Source organism: Suillus discolor (genome assembly GCF_016758755.1).
Source record: "Suillus discolor strain FC423 chromosome Unknown F5147scaffold_37, whole genome shotgun sequence".
NCBI classification, from domain to species: Eukaryota; Fungi; Basidiomycota; class Agaricomycetes; order Boletales; family Suillaceae; genus Suillus; species Suillus discolor.
The window spans coordinates 135,080-156,402 of record NW_024541284.1 but is presented as its reverse complement, the minus strand read 5'-3'; the positions used below and the strand labels follow the sequence as shown (position 1 = coordinate 156,402).

At 48.4% G+C, this 21,323-nt stretch overlaps 7 protein-coding genes across 7 annotated transcripts; 1 reads left to right on the top strand and 6 right to left on the bottom strand.

Moving 5' to 3' along the window:
- Positions 1 to 1,763: 1,763 nt before the first annotated feature.
- F5147DRAFT_775116 (uncharacterized protein) lies at positions 1,764 to 2,741 on the bottom strand (the record flags this gene model as incomplete). The annotated part of the gene is made up of 1 exon (XM_041441669.1): positions 1,764 to 2,741. The coding sequence occupies one exon, from the start codon at positions 2,739 to 2,741 to the stop codon at positions 1,764 to 1,766; it is 978 nt and encodes a 325-aa protein (XP_041291352.1).
- Positions 2,742 to 6,529: 3,788 nt separating this feature from the next.
- On the bottom strand, positions 6,530 to 7,048 carry F5147DRAFT_775114 (uncharacterized protein; the record flags this gene model as incomplete). The annotated part of the gene is made up of 1 exon (XM_041441668.1): positions 6,530 to 7,048. The coding sequence occupies one exon, from the start codon at positions 7,046 to 7,048 to the stop codon at positions 6,530 to 6,532; it is 519 nt and encodes a 172-aa protein (XP_041291351.1).
- A 327-nt stretch (positions 7,049 to 7,375) lies between these two features.
- F5147DRAFT_761840 (NCS1 nucleoside transporter family) lies at positions 7,376 to 10,528 on the bottom strand. The gene is made up of 23 exons (XM_041440545.1): positions 10,364 to 10,528; positions 10,236 to 10,299; positions 10,048 to 10,153; positions 9,956 to 9,994; positions 9,864 to 9,899; positions 9,787 to 9,808; positions 9,673 to 9,730; positions 9,597 to 9,625; positions 9,431 to 9,543; positions 9,318 to 9,380; positions 9,202 to 9,259; positions 9,031 to 9,144; positions 8,884 to 8,977; positions 8,812 to 8,827; positions 8,616 to 8,760; positions 8,457 to 8,565; positions 8,345 to 8,397; positions 8,212 to 8,287; positions 8,080 to 8,151; positions 7,943 to 8,019; positions 7,846 to 7,891; positions 7,725 to 7,798; positions 7,376 to 7,669 (listed from the first exon to the last, which is right to left on the bottom strand). Exons 1-23 carry the CDS (start codon positions 10,408 to 10,410, stop codon positions 7,444 to 7,446), a joined length of 1,737 nt encoding a protein of 578 aa, XP_041291350.1. The 5' UTR covers positions 10,411 to 10,528; the 3' UTR covers positions 7,376 to 7,443.
- Positions 10,529 to 10,564: 36 nt separating this feature from the next.
- F5147DRAFT_701941 (RNA-binding domain-containing protein) lies at positions 10,565 to 13,195 on the bottom strand. Its single transcript, XM_041437761.1, has 11 exons — positions 12,934 to 13,195; positions 12,817 to 12,875; positions 12,448 to 12,760; positions 12,162 to 12,222; positions 12,018 to 12,111; positions 11,809 to 11,970; positions 11,605 to 11,758; positions 11,508 to 11,557; positions 11,115 to 11,456; positions 10,910 to 11,060; positions 10,565 to 10,860 (listed from the first exon to the last, which is right to left on the bottom strand). The coding sequence occupies exons 1-11, from the start codon at positions 13,103 to 13,105 to the stop codon at positions 10,739 to 10,741; spliced, it is 1,680 nt and encodes a 559-aa protein (XP_041291349.1). The 5' UTR covers positions 13,106 to 13,195; the 3' UTR covers positions 10,565 to 10,738.
- Positions 13,196 to 13,315: 120 nt separating this feature from the next.
- On the bottom strand, positions 13,316 to 15,408 carry F5147DRAFT_614611 (uncharacterized protein). The gene is made up of 5 exons (XM_041432504.1): positions 15,011 to 15,408; positions 14,812 to 14,959; positions 14,312 to 14,757; positions 13,855 to 14,255; positions 13,316 to 13,802 (listed from the first exon to the last, which is right to left on the bottom strand). The coding sequence occupies exons 1-5, from the start codon at positions 15,219 to 15,221 to the stop codon at positions 13,608 to 13,610; spliced, it is 1,401 nt and encodes a 466-aa protein (XP_041291348.1). The 5' UTR covers positions 15,222 to 15,408; the 3' UTR covers positions 13,316 to 13,607.
- A 1,703-nt stretch (positions 15,409 to 17,111) lies between these two features.
- Positions 17,112 to 19,630, bottom strand: F5147DRAFT_654041 (membrane transport protein-domain-containing protein; the record flags this gene model as incomplete). Its single annotated transcript, XM_041433837.1, has 8 exons — positions 17,112 to 17,243; positions 17,303 to 17,366; positions 17,421 to 18,556; positions 18,771 to 18,945; positions 19,033 to 19,144; positions 19,202 to 19,277; positions 19,328 to 19,408; positions 19,574 to 19,630. The coding sequence occupies 8 exons, from the start codon at positions 19,628 to 19,630 to the stop codon at positions 17,112 to 17,114; spliced, it is 1,833 nt and encodes a 610-aa protein (XP_041291347.1).
- Positions 19,631 to 19,822: 192 nt separating this feature from the next.
- On the top strand, positions 19,823 to 20,702 carry F5147DRAFT_746378 (protein-L-isoaspartate O-methyltransferase; the record flags this gene model as incomplete). Its single annotated transcript, XM_041439840.1, has 5 exons — positions 19,823 to 19,912; positions 19,965 to 20,032; positions 20,085 to 20,124; positions 20,173 to 20,610; positions 20,658 to 20,702. 5 exons carry the CDS (start codon positions 19,823 to 19,825, stop codon positions 20,700 to 20,702), a joined length of 681 nt encoding a protein of 226 aa, XP_041291346.1.
- Between the last annotated feature and the right edge of the window lie 621 nt (positions 20,703 to 21,323).

Below are 21,323 nucleotides of genomic sequence, written 5' to 3'. Positions count from 1 at the left end.
AGTTTGCAGTCGTTGTAGATGTTGAAGATGGTGCAGTGTCCAAAGGGTCCGCGGAATTGGATGACTACGACGTCGGGAGACGGAAATGGGATCTGTTGCCAAGAGTTAGTATCTAGAGTTTTGGATATTAGTGAGACGGCTCGGGAGGTTAGTTCTGGGGATGAGAAGCGGGTGGTGGGGTAAACCACGTGAAAATAGGGCGACAATATCGTATTCTTCGTGTGATTAATGTGAGGTTCTTGCAGGGCTAGTATATCCCAGTCGCGAGCAATAGGGCTGTTGAGGAGTGAGTGTTGGGCTATCAGAGATGTATTAAGGTTTTGCTGCCATATTCGTAATCTGGTCGTCATATTGTTAGTTTGTTCAGACATTAGAAGGGATCTGGGTCCATGGGGTGTCGTTACATAGTGGAGAGTTTGGAGGTGATGAAAGGAGGGAGGATGAGCGGGGGGGAGATGGTGGTTTGTTGGATGGAGATGGAGATGGGTGATTGGGGGTTGATGGGTCGAGTGGTACCGTAGACGGAGTCTGTTTCTGTGGTGCTGTTCGGGGGGGTTCTATGTCCCAGCCTGAGGGGATTGGGATTGAATTAGGGCCTGTCGGTGTGAAAGCTTGGTGGTGAGAGCGGCCGAAATGATTGGGCATGCCTCGCGTAGGTTTGCCGTGAGGTCTCCTGGATTCGAAAGGAAGATTTGACTGATGGAGCATGGGTCTATGGTTGGAGGGTGGTTGCTCGGCTGGCTTGCGATATGGTGCCGGTTTTGGAGGCAGCATTACCTGTGTCCAGTCTTCATCAGTAGGGAAGTAAGGCATAGAGTTTTCTGGGAGCTTAGCGTCGATTCCTGCGCATCGGTTTTCGAATTCAGGACAGGTTCTGTCCCAACTTGCGTGATCTTGTGAGTTGCAGCTTACACAGTGGAAGGTTCTATAAGTGTTGCACTCATTAGTTCTATGGTTCTTTCCACACGTTCCGCAGATGTCCATTGGGGCGTTACAGTCTCTTGCTATGTGACCCCAGGTTTGGCACTTAACGCATCTTACCAATTCCCTTTTATCTTTGCATGGGTGGAACTTCTCCTGACCGATGTAGATGCCGTCACGTAGCGTTATATTGGCTGCTTTTGGGTCCGCAAAGTGGAATAAGGCATGGGCTACCTTCTGCCCTGGTTGTTACGCTGACCGTCGGTCGGCGTGTGCGGACTAGGATAGGTCTTCTCAGCGACGACTCGAGTGAGTCTACTGAAGCTGAGCGTGGTCTGGCCTTGACGGAACGTCAAGGATTCCTCCGGCGATCTCAGTAAGACGGCGCTCGTCGAGATGCAGGGCTAGCGGATACGTGCTAAGTCATATGGGGGCAACTTAGAAGTGCGGTCTCACACAAGGAAGCTGGTAAGCTTAGATGAGCAAGTTCTGGGGATGAACCTAGTAGATTAAAGTAAAGTCTAAGTACAATAATCTGTGTCTACTTATAGGGAAGTACTACAAGTATTCTAGCTCAGTCTGTAATCAATAGTATATCGTAAATCTATGATAGCAAGACATGAGGGTCAGATAAGATACATGAGGCTTAACCTCTGATCAAGCATGCTGCGCCAAGGGCAGCTGCGCATAGGTACAGGAAGCGCCAAGCGCGCTCCGGATCTTCATGAAGCGACATGTGGTATACATGCGCTGATCTAGGGTGTCCATGAGGCGTACAGCCTCCATGGAACAGGTACAAGGCCGTCTAGGCCAGGGGCGGGGTCATAGCGCCAGGGGCGGGGTCATAGCGCCAGGGGGCGGGTCATAGCGGTCCAGACCGCTGTCTTTCTAGGCGCAGGCGGCGCACCGCCGCGCGGGGAGTCTAGCAGAGCGGGGGCAGGCGTAGGGAGAGCTGGGGCTCTAGTAGGTGTTACAGATCCCTGTAACACTGGTGATCTCCAAATTCTGGGTTTAATCCATCCCACTGCTTCTATAGAACCTGTCGGCAGGTTGTTTTCTTCCTCTGCTGCACATTGCCATTCCGCATCCTCGATATCGGATGTGATTGGTAGGAACGGTATGATGATGGTGAAACGGTGTTCCTTGATGAATACCAGGGAGTCTAGAGCGCCCATGAACTTTAGTATACTTTCTGGGATACATAGCCAATTTGCTGCTTCTGCTGTGGTTAGTTCGACGATAAGGCCACCATTTCGTAGTCGTGTGGTGGCTTTAATTTGAATGTCGGGAGACTCTCCATCCGAGATTGCGGCGAAGGTGTTTTTGGATTTCTTAGCGATGTCTACTGAGCTGTCTTCGGGTTCGTATAATCTTCCGCCGAGTGCCAGTTCAATTAAAATCTGGTGTTCCTTAATTGCGGCGCGTAGGAGGGCTGCCGAGACTGGGGCTGGGGTCTGTGTGTTTTGCCGTACTACTGCACTGTATGATAGAGGGTTGTTCGGCTGGTTTGAGGGTGCCCTAGCTGTTAGTAGCGCGTTCTTTACGTCAGTGATACTATTTAAGATGACATTGGTTGCTTGTTCTGCTCGAGTAGCGGCTGCTGACACTGAGGTGGTGGTGCTGGTGTTTTCAGAGTTAGCTTCCATATCTGACTTGAGTTTCGCTAGGTCTTCTACATTTGACTTGAGGCTCTCTGATGTGGTGAGTATGGAGGCTATTTGAGGCGAGATAGCTGCTATAACATGTGCTGAGAGTGATGACGAGAGTAGTGATGTTCCGGCCTGGCTTTGGCTTGGCCTGAGGGGGCTCGGGCTCACCATATTTCAAGCCAAGGCCATGAGCCAAAGCCGGCCAAAAGCCACAGCTTGAGCCAAATGAAGCCGCAGCTCTTTTGCTATCAGTGCGACATTATATATTGTAGTGCAATAGAACTACGGAACAAGCAACATGGAGCAGACCTAGTCTGTCTCAAAGTCAGACACCTCATCATCAGCTTCGTCATCAGCATCGTCTTCCGCATCATCAAGCATGATATCCCAACTATCCTCATCATCACCATCATCACCTGCAGTCTTCGAGTCACTCCCAGCTTCCAATTCAGCATCATCAAGCTCCTCTAACTCCATGAGGAATGACGGTCCAGGCTCTCGAAAGAGAAGGTCATGTCGTATCGAACACTTGACAATTTGAAGAGCTTCGACAATATCTCCTTTGAGCCTGTTCCACCGTTTAGTGACAGTGATGCCGCCTTGTGAAAATGCACGCTCGCTGGAGACAGATGATGACATGATAGATAGGTAGTCTCGTGCGAGTGAAGCCCACACTGGATATCTCGGTGCGTTGATCTTAAACAAAATCATTAGCGTGAATATTTTAAGTAGTATAAGGCACACACGTACCCCCCACCATTGAATGATGGTCATGCCAGCTGGTAGAGCAGCCTCGATAGTCTCAATATAACTCATAAACTCGGCCCTCCATGGCCGCAATGGATCGCCGATAGAAGCAAGTGTGGGGTTCGCAGACGGGTCATCCTCTGAATCGCTAAGTACTTCTCGGATGAGAGACTTGAGGCCGCCCACTTTACTTTTCTTGGATGCAGGCTGCGACAACAACGATGATGTACCTTCTTCGTTCAACTCGAGATAACGAGCTTTGAACTGGCAGCAGAATCAGACCTATGCATGAAGTTGAAATTTGATTGACGCACCACTTTCTCTGCAGTTGTAAGCACTTCGTCATGTAAATCTTCTGGCCAGTGCCACTTGAAATACACCATTTTCCCCACTGGATCAAGTACTGCATTTGTAAAAATCAGACCAATTATCCAACATTAACTAAACAACGTCTTACACATTGCCATGATATATGCAGGCGACTTCGTCGTCTTCTCATAATATTCGTCTACCTTCGCAGCCGCTGCTTGGAGTGATGTAGCAAACCTCAAATATTTCGGCCTTTCAGCGCGGGAGGACCAGGCCTTGTAAAGTGTTTCGAGTGCTGGAATTGCCAGATGGAGTGTTGAGCCACATTCTGATGAGAACGCTTGCTGCGCCACATCAGCATACTGAAAGATTAAGATTAGAAACAAGCATAGGCAAATTAGAAATTGACATACTGAAAGGAGATCCGCGAATTGGCCAGCGCGTGTCCATTCAGCCGTCGAGAGTTGTAGAAAGTCGATCTTCATGCGTTTGGTCAAATTGTGCTCTTGACGACCTATCTCGTACACGAAAGTGTCAACATGCTATAGTGATAGTGAGTTTCAACAAATAAAAAGTTCAACGATACAAAATATGTACCTCCTTGTTTGCCTCGGCACGATTAAGCATGATATACGTCGACGACCACCGAACTTTCATGTCAATTAATAGTTGGGTCGGCTGGGACACTCCTGCTTTGATCTGTACACTCCTGTACATCTCCTTTCGTTTTGCAGATGACCTGTTCCTACAGGACAGTAATACTTTAGTATACTTTAGTGCGTTATGATGCCGACAAGCGTACCTTGACACAAATACTGCGAATAAGACCAATCTCATCCCGAGTGGTCGGTTCATGACCTTTCGGGTCATGTGGATTGTAATGTGGCACTTTGCTGTATGTGGCAATCAAGGTTTGCGTGGCTAGATTAATGACGTGAGCCAAGCAGCTATATAAAAGAGTTAGTGTCGCAGTAGTGAGTTGACGATGACAGGACTTACTTGATTTTGCGCTCGGTCCAGGGAAACACTTTGTGGTGTTTAACCTCATAAAGCCGCGCAAATTCTTCCATTGTCGTCCCGTTGTTTGCGGCATTGTCACACGTTACATGCCCAAGCTATAGTAAGATATGAGTGTGATATAGTCTGTAGGAGTAAACTGAACTGACCTTATGTGTAATCCCGACACGATCAAGAATCTTAAATAAGGCACCAGCGAGTCAGTTTGCCATTATGCACGTTATTGACCTTTGTGAACCCAAGGAGCGAACTTTGAATTTCCCATTGCATCGGTGCCTTCTCCTCGATCCAGTGCCCTGTGACGGCAAAAAAACCATCAACATTGCCTGCCTGCCACGCGTCACAGGTGGCATTGACATTGCCCTTGACGGCGGTGCTCTACAAAGCCTAATTATACAAAGTACAATCAATAGACAAAACATTACTCACATTCAGCGTTTTCCTGAGCCTCGTAAGGTGGTTTTTGAACATCCTCATGATTTCAGCACGAGTCGCCTTCCTACCCGGAATCTTGACTCCATTGGTTGCACGAGAAGCAATGTCAACCATCTCTTTGAACTGGGGGTGTTCGAGTGCTTGGATGGGCTAGAAAAAAAGATGTCAGTTGTGATGTTGAATAGAGGGAAGCAGGCGTACTTGATCAGTGGCTACAAGCCATTCAATGGCAGCTTGCTTAAACAACTTATCGGAGTATGGTATGACTCGTTCGTCAAGCTTGCGTTCGGTGAGATGGGCATTGATTCATTGCTGCGCAGCGTTCTCCTTGCGAGCCTTGATGTCACCAGGTAACATGGACTCGAATGAATGTTCACTTGCCCACTTCCGATACTTGCCACCAAAATGTGCCTCGGCATGACGACGAAGGGTAGTGGCTTCATTGACGAGAATACATTTTTTCCTACAAATGATTGAGTGAGTAAGTACTATGACAGTGCAAAGGCAAACTTACGGGCAAATATTGCACTTTCTGTGCTTCTTCACTTTGCCATTGGCGCCAGTGTGTTCGAACGCTGCACCGAAGAAGTTGTCAATGTCAGCAGTTTTGCCTTCCCAAGATGACCCTGGGTCTGCGATAGAGACGTCGACATCAACAAGAACCCCATCTTCATCAACTAACTCTGGGGACTTCTCTGGGGACTTGCGCTTCCTTCTAGCACGCTTAGGGTTGACACGAGCGTTCTCACACTCCATATCACCAGATTCATCGAGGGCATCATCGGGACACACACATTTGTTGGATGGGGGAGGCGCTAATTGTGTGGCTGGTACAGGCGCTGTGAGTGCAGCAGGCTGAGAAACCTCTGAAGCACGCTTGGCGGCCTCAGCTGCACAGAAATCGTTGATAGCTTTTGTTTGGGAGGGAAGAGCCGCTTTCTCCAAGTGTTGAAGGAGGGCAGCAGTGGGTTTGATTTTGCGTACGGGACGCACAACACGTGGCTCATCTTCGCCATCGGTGAGAACTGTGCCCATCATGCCAGTCATTGCAGGCAGCTACACAGATAAAATACACACACATACCATTTATAAACGACTGAAGCTTGTTCAAGAATCCATCAAGCTCACGAAGCTGCAGCACAAAGTAGGACTTGAGAGGTGCATAGATTGCTGAAAACAGCACAATATGATACGGCGGGTGATGTCTGTTTTTCCGTCACCAGGGTGAGTATTAGCGGAAGCTTTTAAAGAAGACAACAATGGCGACTCACCGTGTCATTCTGACATACCCTACAGTATGATGGACTAGGAAGCAAGAACCAAAGAGAAGCAAGAAAATGACAAAAATAGAGTCGACAATCAGGTTCCTGCGCAGTACTTACATAATTCTAAGCCGCGGCTTGGCCGGCGGCTCAGGCTTCGCAGAATTGAAGCCTAGGCCAAAGCCCTTGTCAGGCCGTCACCTGGGCCTGGGCTTGGCCTGGCTCAATCTGGCCCGGCTTTGGCTGGCCCGGGGCTTGAAGCCGGGCCGGAACATCACTAGACGAGAGGTCAGCTACGATTTGAGCCGAGAGTGATGTCGTAAGGGAGTCGGCTAGTTGCTTGGTGGTTGATGATGGCGTTTGTGATGGGCTGTTCGTGAGGTTGTCTTCTAAGAGTATTGCGACGGCTCTAAGTCCTTCTATGGCTGTGCGAGGGATTCCTGTGTATTGGGTGATGTGAAGGATTGTGAGTATAAGGCTTTCGTTTGACATTGGCTCGCCTGGATGACGGAAGGGGGACTTCTCTAGAAAAGTGATGCTGCTTTCATTATTCTTGACATCGTACTCTTGCTGCATAATTTCATCCCTCGTTAACAGTAGAGATACTGTGTTTCGATGGGACGCTCTGATTCTATTTGTGGGAGTAGGAGCACGAGTGCTCGTATTGCCGGTCCCCAAGGGCATTGGACGCGACTTCCCGGTAGCCATTCGACTCTAGGAGCAACAGTAAGTCTGTTGGAGTTGGACTGGCGTTTATTAGTATTGGGTTCGAGAGGTTTGACGTCGGAGACGTCTAAAACGCTGGTGAGCGCAGTGCTGGGATCCGAGATTTTTCGGGGTCCTAGTCAGGGTGCCACTTGGTGCTCAACCAAGGAGCGATCCCCCATATCCCTACCCCCGTCACTCAACTGTGTTACACACGCCGTGAAGATGAAAGTGCCGCTCGAGCAGAGGATCATTTTTATTCATATCGGTGTGTAGTTTCGACTGTATTGGTTTTGTTCTTTATGTCGCATTCTCTTTCAATCACATTGTACTGCAATCTATGGGAATTACGGACACGCGTCTGTATAGTCAAAATATATGAGTCCTGTGTGGTCATGTTAAGCGTGTTCTAAGCTTGTAATATACGTCGGGGATTCGCTGAGATGATCTGGCCCTTCTTTCTCTTGTTTGCTGTCCTTGGGCTTTTGGAGTTCTCCAAATGTTCCGAAGACGTCGTCATCATCTACCTCACCTATACCAGGGGCTGGTGAGACGGTATTGAGTATCATCCATACCAATGCGCTTATGCACACCGACAAGGGCCACGAAAGGAAATAGATGTGTCTAGATTTTCCGGTGTTTAGCCACGGTCTTTGGTTGAATACTATAGAGAACGTACACCCAAGTGTCACTAACGATCACGCTCGCTGGTGTCACCGATGCACAAAACCCCGGTAAGCTTGCCCAAACACCCTAAGATCTGACGTGAGATATGGTAGGTGGAGCTGTGGAGGTCATACCAGGACCCAAGCAATGGGAGCCCTCCAGTTCAAGCCGTGCCAAAACCTAACAATCTTCAAAGACTGCTCGTTATGGCATGCAAAAGAACTTGCGCACCAATAGTCGCTTCCGATCTGTGGGAGGAAGAGATGCGAGAGTTTGATACGGTGATGTCTTAAGAGGTGATAATCTGCCTGAATATAAAAATCATCGTTCAAGCATGAAGGCGCTAGAACAAAGAGATGCGAACTTACAAACATGATCCCTGTAAGAGGTCCCAGGAAGACTGCGTATCCAGAAATTGCGGATATGAAAGAGTTGGCAGTCTGACCAATTCAAGCCGATTGCATCGTCGATGGCTACTGATGCAGACTGAGTGGACCTACGTTCATGATTTTCCAAGGATTGATGCATATTCCAATGATAGCAATGATCAACGAGCCACGACGGATGTCGATGTAACTGTCGAACCCCAAGCTGACTTGAAATAGAAACTAGAGAGAGATACGAAAGACTTACAGAGGGCACAAAGCTGCGAGATCCATTCCGCCTACGACACCACATGCAACAACCTGCACCATTGACCAAAAGTTATCAAGCGCATGATATGCTTGGCCTTTCGGAAACATACAGTTATACTTAGTTGCGATAAGAAGAATGCAAAGGCAGCAAAAAATACTGCAGCACGTGCGGCAGGAGCTTCATTGCGTTGAATTGCCTGGAGCAAATCATAAAGTTTCCTACGTCATATGAGTTATTGCCTGTTGTATGTTGCAGAGAGGTAGTTTACCACAACAATGGTTCATTCGGGTAAAAGCCCCGTGCGCAAGACGTCGTCACAATCCCAAGGATATTGGATCCGAGAAGGCACAGAGGTATGCTGAATATCTGCCCATACACTTGGTCTCCAGGGTGGACTGCGTATCGTGAAAAGTCTAATGATGCTTGTCTAGTTAGTGATCAGTACCTTGCGAGGGATCACGCACCACTCTGATACAAAATCTAAGAATACCTGACTTAGCTTTCTACAGATTGTGATTGGTTTTAAAAGTACTTGCACCACCAGCCCAGCCTCCAATCCCGCTATTGATACACCTTACCATCACCCAAGCTAGCTGAGAACCTTGAAGGTTGCCGATCCCATACACAGCTCTTAAGGACAAATGTTAACACAGACTGCAAGAGCAATACTGGTGCAAACGCACTCAGGATTTGAGAGAAGCGGACCGCCATTTCCTTGTTTGACAAAAGCCCAAAGGAATACAGCTAGAGCAGCTATCAATACAAGGACCGCAGATATAATTGCGGGTATGCGATATCTATTGGCGGACGCATGGTTCAAAGCGGGCATCATGGAAAAGTTGGTGAGAACGCACGACTCGGGTTTCAGAAACAATAAAGGGAGGCATGCAAGCCAAAATATAATGAAGGCAACTGAAGGCACAAAAATCGTCAGTCATTGTTGTTGAGCGACATACATTGTCGTATTTACCAAGGTCATTGGTTTCCATTGCAGCATCGGGTCCAACTGTGTTCGGCATGTCATAAAAACTCGCTAAGACGCTCGTTAACGCTTGAAAAATCATGGAGAGGCGCATGACTTACGCCATATTGCACCAATCATCACTTTTGTCATCTGACCACCGAACCATCCTTGAACTCCATACCAGCAACAAGATAACAGAACGCGGTTAAGGAGTGGAAACCACGAGCCCCGCCTGAGACACACTTAGTGACGATGCTGAGAATGACAAGCAGGGCTGAAACTTACAGTCCCCAAGGTGCACGATTGATAACTACCTACTTGAAGTCTAAGAGGAGATCAGGAACAGCAGAGCATCACTTACAAAAGGAATATGCCATTGGCCTCCCCCATAGCCACTAATTACGAGGGCAGCAGTGATACTAAAATAACGGATACTATGATGTATCTCAGAGAGTTATGCATCAACCGTTCTTACATGATCGTGCTTGTCAGGTTGACTGCAAGATAAAGCCTAAATTCGCGTTACTTGGTTACGCACTCCGAAGGTCTCACCGATAATCGCTTGCTGAACCGTAAGGCCCAGAGCGACTAAATGAAACAAAGAAGTCAACTTTTGATAAAAAATGAATTTGTATTCAATTCACGAGATGCGGATGCACCTGACCACTCTGCGATGTTAATCGCTGAAGTTAATGTGAGGCTCGAAATACGCCTTTCAAGAAGAAAATTTGCACACCAGTTGCGAACCAAAAGAACACAAACACTTTCTTCGACCATGTTCGGCGAGAAGGTGGAAGAGGGATAACATCGTTGTTGGTGTAAGGCGTTGCGTGCCCAGGCACCTGTGATGATTGTGTGATAGCACCATGAATCCGATCAAAAATCACTGCCGATATAGGGAGCAAGATCAAACTTGAAACGCACCTCAAGAAAATGCATATTGCTTTTTGTCGTTATGTTATCACAGGCCATGAATGATATAGGATAACTGGAGCCAAACGGTCGAAGCACTCCGAGTCAGTAGAGCAAGAAAGGTAGATGTCGGGCATCACCTTTTTGCCTTTAGTCTTTGGATTTCCTTCTTGATTCTTAGAGTCATCACATGTACTAAGCATCTCTGGTGTTACATGTAGTTGGTCGAGACCTGACTCAATGTAACATTTCCCCCCTTTGATGGTGGATGCTCAGCTGAAGCCTTTGGTACCATTTATATTCTGATGCGGTGGGCGGTAAAAACAATTCAAGCCCACAGGTCTTGTTAAACAGTAATTCATTGCAAGCATACGCACATTCAACTTTACGATTAGTTAAAGACAAATCAACCTTGGAAGAGACAAGAAAAATTCAACGATGTTTCACAATATTTTTATCGACCAGAACGCGGTCAAATGTCGAGAGAACAGAAAGGTGGCAAGGGTACAAATAAATCATTCTGCCTGCATGGGCATCACCTGGCCGCCCTTGGCTGCAGTGGGTGTAAATGTATGCCATCTGTCGTTGAACCGCACGTCGAGAGGACGTCCACCATACATGTACTGCTGGAATTTTGCTGCGAGAGGTTAGCGTGCCCTAAAGCAAATAAAATAAAAGTTGCTCACAAATAGCCGTCTCTGCCTCTGGAACCTGAGCAAACTGGACTACACCGCATCCCTTGGATCTAGCGCCATCGAAAAGGATTTCAGCGAGTTCAACTTGCCCAGTAGTCTCGAACAACTCGACAAGATCTTCATTTGCAGTAGACCAAGGGAGCTAAAATGCATATAAATAATCTTGTCCACAAAAAACAATGTCAAAATTGCTCACATTGCGAACCATGATTTGCTGGCTAGGCTCCGCATCATATCCACCACCGGCGCCACCACTACCCGCCACACCATAGCCACTGCTCCCGTAGCCGCTACTGTAGCCGTCCATTCTCAGGCCACTGTGAGCAGCAGGCTGGTCAGGACCAGAGTAGTCTGCGTACAAGTCCTGATTCGAGAAATCGCGAGCAGGACCAGAGGGCGCGAACCCGCCGCGGTAGCTGCCTCGGAAACTACCCCTGAGGCCACCACGCAGACCACGACCACCATAGCCGCCACCACCACCACCTCGGAAAGGGCTGCCACGGAACGAGCCTGGGCCAGAAAGACCCGCATAGCGGTCCTAATAGATGATCAGCATTGTATCGGAGAAAGAGTATCACCTCCAACTTACTTCCCGAACCTCGAGTGTCCGGCCATACCAGTCAAAGCCGTGGTACATACCTGCATGACGAGTTAGTCGACATCTACAAAAATGCGAATACACGTACCGATGGCTTGCTTAGCATCAGCTGCAGTCTCAAATACTACAGTTCCGGAGCCCTTGGGACGCCCGTCCGCACCAATGTTAATATCAGCCCGAATAATATTACCAGCCGAACGGAATAGATCCTTGAGGTCCTGCCAACCAGCCTGATACGGTAACTTTGTGCATGATTCAGCACGGATAACAGACGATAGAGGGACAAACCCACATTGCCAACATACAGCTGATTACCGGGGTTGTTGTGAGTTCCAAAATAATTATGATGGGGCGGACGTGGAGGTGGCTGCGCATGCAAACCTTGTCCTGCCATCGCCATTCCAATCTTGCCTGGGACAGGCGTAGCACCGAAGCGTGACTCGTTCTCCCGATCCTGTTTTGTAGTGTGGGTATAGCACCAACCAGACAAGGGAGTCGTACCTCGCGAATAAATACAGGACGCCCAAGCATGGCCACCTCGGAGAGTTCGCGGATGGCGCGTTGCGCATCCTCAGGCGAAGCAAATTCGACAATGCTGGTGTGACAAGTCAGTTATGATTATGGGGATATCGTGGAGTCACTTACCCGCAGCCTTTGGACACTCCCGTTGGCGTGACGAGTACTTCGGCGAATAGAACCTCACCAGCTATCAATCCCCAAAAGAAAACTCCCATCAATATCCTCTCAATCCAACCATCCATCAATCGAAAAGCCAAGGAAATAAACCGGCCAGGGCACCACACCACTCTCCCTCATCAGCTCACACTCGCCAGCACCAGCTGCCTTCTGAGCCTCAGCAGAACGGGTTTACAAAGTGGCCACACCCCGCCCCTCTCCCCAATCAAAGAAAAATCTAAATTCCCCAACCCACCTCCCCTCATGAATTCCATTAGGTCACGGTACTTGACGTCGTAACTGAGATTGCCGACATAGACTCGGTTTTCTCTCTTGCTGATCTTGGCAAATTCAACGGCTTCTTCATGAGTTGCGTTCATGGGTCCACCAAGGGAACGAGGGAATGGGTCAGCTGGCTTACGGTCACCGCGGTCACGACTGCGGGAGCGCGAGGGCGTCCGACTACGACTGCGAGAGCGCGAACGGCGTGAATGCCTGCGGTCACGAGGCGAAGCTGAACGACGCCTCGGAGACCGGGAACGTGTTCTACTGCGCGAACGCTTCCGGCGCTAGAATAACCAAATGTCAGGAGTGATTGTAAAACAAGTGGTGGCAGGCGACTCACATCTCCATTCCGTCTGTCGTCTGGTTCCCAGTGGTCAGTCCGACTCCTACCGCCCCGACCTGACGACATGTGAAAAATAATGAATTTTTGCATATGACGCCAGGTAATACTACACACCCGTGTCCCTCCTGTCACGATCACGGTCCCTGTCGCGGTCCCTCCTATCACGATCCCGTTCACGTTCTCTGTCGCGCTCTCTTTCACGGTCCTTGTCGCGGTCGAACTCGCGTTCTCTCTCTCTGTCACGCTTGTCGTCGATCTCATCCTTATTTTTCATGTCAACGTCCATTTTTGCGGTGTCAGAAAGCAGATATGAAGTAGGCAAGGAAGAGAGAAAAAACAAAAGAGGAAGGGAAAAGACGGAACTAAGTAAAAAAAAGGAGATGAAGAGGAGGTTATAATTTGTCGTTGCCGATCAGCTGACTCACGGCGGTCCATGAATCGGAGATCGAATAACGACTTAGCCACAATATGGCTTGGTAAGCCACAGAACTTTAGCTGAGTATTCAGGTCTGCAGCACGGTGCTTTCGCCACTCACCATGAGCCCTGCGTGAGGATCTTGGCTTCACAACACCTCCCTTGCATTTACGGTCAACAAGACTTGACCTCTACTAGGAGGCAAATTCTGCAGAACCAAAGTTAACTGATGCACACTTTACTTTTGCGCATTCTGTAGATATCATATAATATTAGGATATTTTCTACACTTGAACATTACATCGTTTTTTTTTCGTTGAACCTATTTTTTGTGTTCACTTTTATATGACGATTGTCACGTGATGTTTGTTTCTCACTCTGGTCTCAAGCTTGCTTCGGAGGACACATGGTCATCTGCCCTCGTTACGACCACAAATGCAGTCATAAGGGCAGAGAACGCAAGCATCAAGGAGCATGCGCTCAACACGGCGTCCCTAGCATTCGACACCCCGGTCATCAGGGAGACGACCACAAACACGTTCAAGGGGACACGGAACAGGGAACTCAGCTACATCATTCGGGTCAGCGCCTTCTTTTTACAATAAGAAGAGGCGACGTACTGTTGCTCGGTGCTCGTTTGAAATTAAAGTTCCCCTCAACATCCCTTGCACAGGATAATACATCCCCACACACGCTTCGAATGCGCAGAACGCCCAGAACCTGACGCGTTCACTGTCGCTTCTTATGCTTGTTGCTAGTGCAAGGGCAGCAAATGCACAAACTAAGCTACTGAGCTTTGCGTGGACCGTCAGACCGCCGGATTGAGTGGTGACAACACTGTAGAGGAGGGATCCGAGCATCATAGATATCATGAATGAGGAGAAGATGTAGCCCAGCGGTAGTGCAATAGTGGGAAACGTCGGCGAAGCTTCCTGGAGAGATGGTACCCAGAGGAAGACAAAGAGGTACATAGAACCCTCGAAGCAAGTTTGGGTCAGGCCAATGACGAGTAGCATAGGATCTAAAATCACATTCACGACCTGAATATCACGAAAACGGGAAGTGAGCCGGACTCACCATCTCTGACAATGCGCCATGCCTGCCCCAGTCTTTTCAGCTGAGATAAACCCTTGCCAGGAGTTGTTCCGCTGCCACCAAAGTTCTCCCCCCAACTTGCACGGATCACCAGGTATGCTAATAGCAACAAGACCCCGCTGGCAATGAAAGGAGATGTGAATGAGCCTGTCAAGGTGACTAGCTGATTGCTTGCAACGCCTGCACCCGTTGCAACAAAACCATTCACAAGCGTGGCGCGTCCGAATATTGTGGAAAGATCCGTTGATGGGAGGGCTAGGGCTCCAGCAGAGCTCACCAGCCAGGACTCAAACGCAGAGTAGAGGATTGATGTTGAGATACCTCCGCATACACGTCCAAGGAGAAGAATGGGCAAGTACGGAATGGTTATGCAACAGCAGGTGAATATATATGTCAGGCAAAAGGCAAGACAGAGTTTTTTGCGTCCACTACAGTACTAGTCAAACAACTTTATAGCGATAAAGAGAGCATATGTGACGTACTGTTGATCCGCCCAGACACCTACCAAGGGTGCAGTGAGCCCCGCGGACATAAACCCTGTGACAAAAAGGACTGCGACCATCCGTTCCGGGAGACCATACTGTTCTCGGTATAATGAGTAGATATATGGTCCCTGGAGCCAATCAGCACCTGGATAAATTGATGACCACGTAATTCTCATGAGCAGAGGATCATACATACCCATTACAATTGCATAGACAATGAGATACTGCCTTGTTAATGTAGCTAGGAAGTTGTTTGATGTCGTCGGTTCCCCGTCTTCCAGGCGCTCGGCGGTGTGCAGGTCTTTCTCCTTCGACTCTTTCCGTCGCGAAACATAGCGCTCAACCAGGAGGAAGATGAAACACAGGGAGACTAGGATAATAAGCTGGAATTCATAGAATCCAACCATGCCAGGCGGGCCCTCAAACGACGAAAGTTGGACTTTGCGGGTCCACTAAAGGCTGGAATAGATATTGAATGATGTGAATGTGAGGAACGAGAACTCTGTTAAAGACAGCAGGGAAAGGAATGTTGTGTGTGTGAGATACTTGCTCTCCTATAGATTCACGGGTAAATGTGCACCACGTCGGCATCCTCCAGCACAACAAGCACAGCTAAACAGACTCGGCTCATGGTACAGCAATTGCAAGCGACTACCAAGTTTGTATGAGGAATGTCAGTACTAGTCTAGTCTAGGAGAGACTGAATTGTACTAGCACTCGATTCCAACCTGCGAAGTAATTTGGTGATGACTGGAACTGCCTCGGACGACGGGTGAGCTTGCTCTATTTTCAGCGAGGGTAAACAGTGATGTCCCTGGGAGCTAGAGCGTAGATTTAGCATGTAGTGAATCTAGCTAGGCCTGGCCGACTCAGGAACCCACCATCCTCGCCCAGGTACTACTAGTACTGGTCGCAACTTTGCCAAGCGCTCGCTCGAACCTTGGCAAGCCTCTTTGATCATACTCTGCAAGTACTCTCCGTACTACGCCTTCAAGCTTCCTGCACTCTCTTATCTCGCACGCCGGCTCTTTCGTCGTCTTGCGCCATTAATAGTAAATCATGCTCATCTTCTCTCAACGCGGCTGCCCCGCACTGCTTCCCACCCATCTTCTGGTACAGTCGTGCTACCAGAGTCAACAACCTCCAACATTCTGCCATGCCGTTCCCCGTACCCTCGAAGTATTATTAAACTCGAGCTTACTTCCTTAGGATCCGGGCCTAACAACAATCACAATCTTTCACTGTGCGCGACTGGCGTAGTCTGTACTCGATGCATACTTGGCATTAGCAAGCATCCTCATGAGTCAGACAGGATCCTTCCTTATGTAAAAGTCTATCTGCGATCAAAGGCCTAGTTCTTTGTTATTCCTTCGTTCTAGACTGGCTTGGCTGAATTTTGATCCTAGGCACAAAAATACCGCAAGTAGGATAGCACGGTGCCGTCCTTATCTACTGATTTGGCTAATGTGATCATGTGGATTGGTAGATTCCACATACCGTATCATTGCTAACCTAGATTGTTAGACAAGAGCGCCGGACCTTCTCTTGTTCTCTGGGCCCCGTTTATGAAGAACCCCGATCAATACGGCTGCCGTATTGATATCCTATATCAGTCACCGGCAGCATCACCGATATCTAACTACACCTACCTGATTGTCATCGCCAACGAATCGAATAGCATGGCGATGTTCTTCAGTACGAAGGCGTGTCGACTTTGCAAGTTCGCCTCGTTGACACCCCTGGATCATACCTGGAGATAGGAGCGAATAGTAGGAGCGAATTGCGTTTGAAATCTCCCTTATTTACGTCCTGTGCGGACATAGGTCCCGAGCATCACCCGCTGATTCCGGGATCAACGCTAGTGATACATGCTAAGCCTTCTGCAACTCAGTCATGACCAAATTGTTAGTACTCCCAGTCCTCATCGGCGCTACCTTTGCGACAATCAGTCCTCGGTCTATATTTCATTTCCGAACAATGTTTATATACTTTTTTTAGAGATGGCGCCCGCAGAAGTTGGGCAAAGTGCAATGACAGCGAGGATGTATCTTGCACTGAAACTCGCATTTGATCTCATGCTCATCGCTACAGAGGATGATAGCAGAAAGTCCCAGGAGACAAATAATAGAACACCACATAAAAGATCAGTCTGCATATATACAAACTCTCCCGCCCTTCAACAAAAATATGTACATCCAGGTTTCCCAGTATGATTAAAAGATATTCAAAATCTGTAATCTATTATTCAGCTATCAAGCAATTATGATAAGCACAGAAAAGCGTACCAACCATCTAGTTCACAACTTTGTGATCAATAACCCCAGAACCACAACTAAAATTGTGCTTGGTGGGGTCAGGATGCAATACGACCAGAAAACTGTCCGTGATATTAGCCTCTCAAAGGAGTCGTTCGAGGCTGCTTGCGTTATCTGTTCAACACAAGAACATTAGTGTGATCAAGAGAGACTACTAACACCACAAAACGCACCTGCGCGAGCGTCAGAGCCGGTGGACTTGCTATCAAGAGTACATTTGACACCACGAACACGGGGCTATTGAAAAGCCGCACATCAGCAACTATTCGCAAGATAATTCAGAGCACTTACTCCGCAAAGACATCATGGATATCAAGCTGAGCAAGAATCGCCAACACAGGAAGCATCACAGCTGGGACGACTACCATCCTTGCAAGCACTGCCACGAACACCGTCTTGCCTTCCCCAAGCGTCTGGAGCTGCGGCTGCTGTACACGTTTAACTGCAAGCATCTCCTGAAGGGTACTGAGCAGTGAGGTACGAGATTTGTTGTGCCCGAGGTCCTGCCTTGTCTCATCTGTCTCGCAGTCCGTCAGATCTTCATTTTGCATGTCATCCTCGGGAGGTTCGGAGTAGAAGTATGCCCCAAGCACCACAAGCGTCAGTGGTATACTGCAGCTGCCTGCAGCACCAAGCGCGCCTTTTACCGGTTCCATGCGTTCAAGCGCAGACTGGAGCGGCGGAGTACACGCGACGACGAGACTAAGTAGGGAAGCCCATAGAGGCATTGTCATGAACGCGTTGACATGGCGCCATGCATTTCTGGTGGACTTCCAGACGTGTTGGAGACCAGTGCGGTGTCGACGATGTCGGAAATTTTCACTCGTAACTTCTGCCCCGTCTTCTATTCCATCCTCTGAGTCTGCGGGTGTGACGCTGTCCGAGGCCAAAGGTGCATCTTCCCGCACAGGTGAATTTGGGAATGAATGATATATAGCTGTGTTCCGTGATGGGTGCGGGGAGTGTGGGGAGCGTGAATGCGAAAGTGAAGACGACCGTTGGGGTACGCGAGATGGCGACAGGTGAAGGTGCGATGGCAAGGGGTGCGGACGTAGCTGTCCATGGATATGGCCTGCAGGCTCTTGGATGAAGGTAGGAATCTTACACGTTGTATCTTGATCATTGTCATCTGTGTCACCGAGAGGCGAAGTCACGAATACGGCTTGGCTAGGAGCTTGGGTTTGCCAGTGATGTGAAGGGCTTGTGGGATGCACCTGAGTTTGCCAGTGATGAGAAGGACTCGTGGGCTGGAACCTGGATGAATGATGCTCGCTAAGCGTCGTCTCATCTGATAAGGATGCATTATCAGCGTATTGGGCTCCTTCGGGATCATATGGCACAGCCGCAAGTAGGGGCGAACGGGGAGAGGTTGGTGTAGGCGGAGTATCTGCAGAGGCAAGCAAACGCACGCCGTAGCTCCAGCGAAGCTGTAAGCAATATAAGTAAAAAATCACAAACAATGAAGTACGGAGCAAGTTTAAAATAACTGGCTTGGGAGTTTTGTTAGAAGATGAAAAAGGGACAGACGCCAGTTTTGAAAATAAATAACAAAAATAAATAAACATCATGAAGACCAAGAAATCCAACCGAGATATCGAAATCCAGGACAATTGAAACACGATTCGAGTTAACGCAACGCACCATCATCCCAAGAGTGCTATACAGTACGAGGTACGTGAGTGCACGACCCAACATGGCGTCCGTGTTGTCGTCTGAGGTCCATTTAAGGCCATCTACAGTAATCACGAGGCTCTGCATCAGAGCGATGGGTAGTGAGTTTGAATTCATGAACATCGAAGCGGCCATAGCGAAGTTACTAGAAATGGATGGTTAGCTCTGGTCATTGTGAACACAGGAGACAAAGGAAGGGAAGGACAGGTTGAGTATAAATGGAGAAACACACCGATGAGATCTCTTCAGTCCAAAGATCCTCGAAAGGACTCTGGCCACGAGCGCAGAGAAAACCGTGACCACCATAAAGAAAATTGGAATAACCCATAGTTCCTTGAGTTTTGCTGTAGGACACACGAGGTTGGTTAGAATCCTGGTGATGGACGAAATATGGGACGCACCTGGACTTAGGAAGAATGCGACTTTGGAGAACAACAAGGCAGGCGTGAACAGGGAGATGTTGATATGATTGATCACCTGGATTTCAGATCAGCGAGTGGAAAGCCAAAATACAAGGCAAAACTAACGCGTTGAGTGGGCTTGTCAATGATACGGCGCCAGGCGAGTATGTAACCTGCGATACATAAAAGAAATACCTCTAGAATCGACTAAAAGCCAAGAAAGTCAATGGACAGCAGCGTGTTAGTCGAATGCCGAACACATGCCTGAAATACAGTAAAGAGAAGTGGCCAGATGGGAGTATTATCCATGACCCAGGATGGACAGTCGAAAAAGAGTTTGGAAATGACAGGATATAGAGGCTAAGTAGTTACTGTGAAAAATGGGTAAATAGTGAACCCAGGAGTTTGTGAAATTTGGAAACGCGCCATAAGTATAGCCACGCAGTGCTAACGAAATTCTTGGCTGCGTCATGCGTGACACACGTGTGGATTTTGACCTTCCTTTTTTTGGCAGTTTAATAATGAGGTGATTATAACTCGCACGAATAGCTTCCTTTTCGCAATCTTCTATCATCGTGGCGACGGAGGCCGACTTCTCGGTTACATTCCACCGATACCACAATGGCTTGGCGTTGTTCTGGTCGCACAAACGCGGACCTCATCGCAAACATGCGCACAGCACGAATCATCACAACAGATAGAGTCGGCGAGGTCAGTTCATTCCCAACTACAAGTAATTAGAGTCAACCTAGAGTTGTCACAGGCCATGACGAAAGTCGACCGGGCCAATTATGTCATACGTAAATCGGAGGCATATGAGGACTCGCCTCAGTGCGCATCGACTCTCTTCCCCGAACATTACTACTAAAATTCTATTGCACAGATCTATCGGGCATGGCGCGACTATATCTGCACCACATATGGCAAGTCCTTGGAATTTGAGGGCATTATCCTAACATACTTTTCTATAGCACGCTCACGCAATCGAGCACCTTCTCGACTACCTCGGTCCGGGCAAACGCGTCCTGGATGTAGGTAGTGGGTCCGGTTACCTTTCCGCCGTACTCCACCACCTTGTCCCAGGCGGCATTGTCGTTGCCATCGATCACATCCCTGAACTGGTTGATTGGTCAAAGAGTAATCTTAGACAAGATGGATTGGGCCCCGCTCTCAACAGGGGCGACATCGTCGCGGTCACTGGTGATGGTCGTCAAGGTTATAGCAGCCTTGCCAAATATGATGCAATTCATGTCGGCGCTGCTGCGCCCACCATTCCACAGCAGCTGGTAGACCAGCTCAAGAGCCCTGGGCGGATGTTCATACCAGTTGGAACATTTACTCAACAAATCATACAAGTCGACAAGGACGAAAATGGTAAAGTCACAAAGAAGAATTTGATGGGGGTCATGGTAGGCTTTTTCAAATCTTATCTCATTCGTCGCTGATTTGTGGGCAGTATGTCCCCCTTACGGATGCAGAGGGGCAGAAGAGAGGCTACTGAAGAGGTCCCGGATTCAGCGTTTCAGATTTGCTCAAACGAATAAAGTGCTTTGTTATTTTCATGTTTGCTTTCAACTAATCATCAAGTTGTATCAGTATCTGTCACCGTCGATTACAATAACCATGCGGTTTTGTTCGCCTTGTCTGGTCAGGAAACACGGGTGTACGCTAGCTTTCAATCCATCAATGTGACGTCAGAACATGACAGATATTACGCCGTGGTTCCGTAACTACATGCAAGACTCGGAGTCGCTGTGGTACCATTCGTACTGGACACCAGTGTTTTGGGAAAGTTTTACCGTCACTCTCTGGTATTCATACATGCTGAGCCAGCTGTTCCCAGAGCAGCGCTAGCGCTTTTCGATGGATCCACCTACATGCTGAGCTTTTACATGATACATCAACAAAGGACCCTCTATACACGTAAGTGCAAGGTCCTTCCACATAGTCAACGCGAGTAGCTCCAGGTGTACGTCTCAGAGGGTGAGCGCTGATATTCTAGGTCTCGAGCGAGATAAATCAGCAAGGGAATTTTCCGGGGGACGCGCTCAATTGGATGATCAATTGAAAGAGGAAATACAACTACCTGTCACTTCGGGACGATCCGAGTAAACAGCTGATC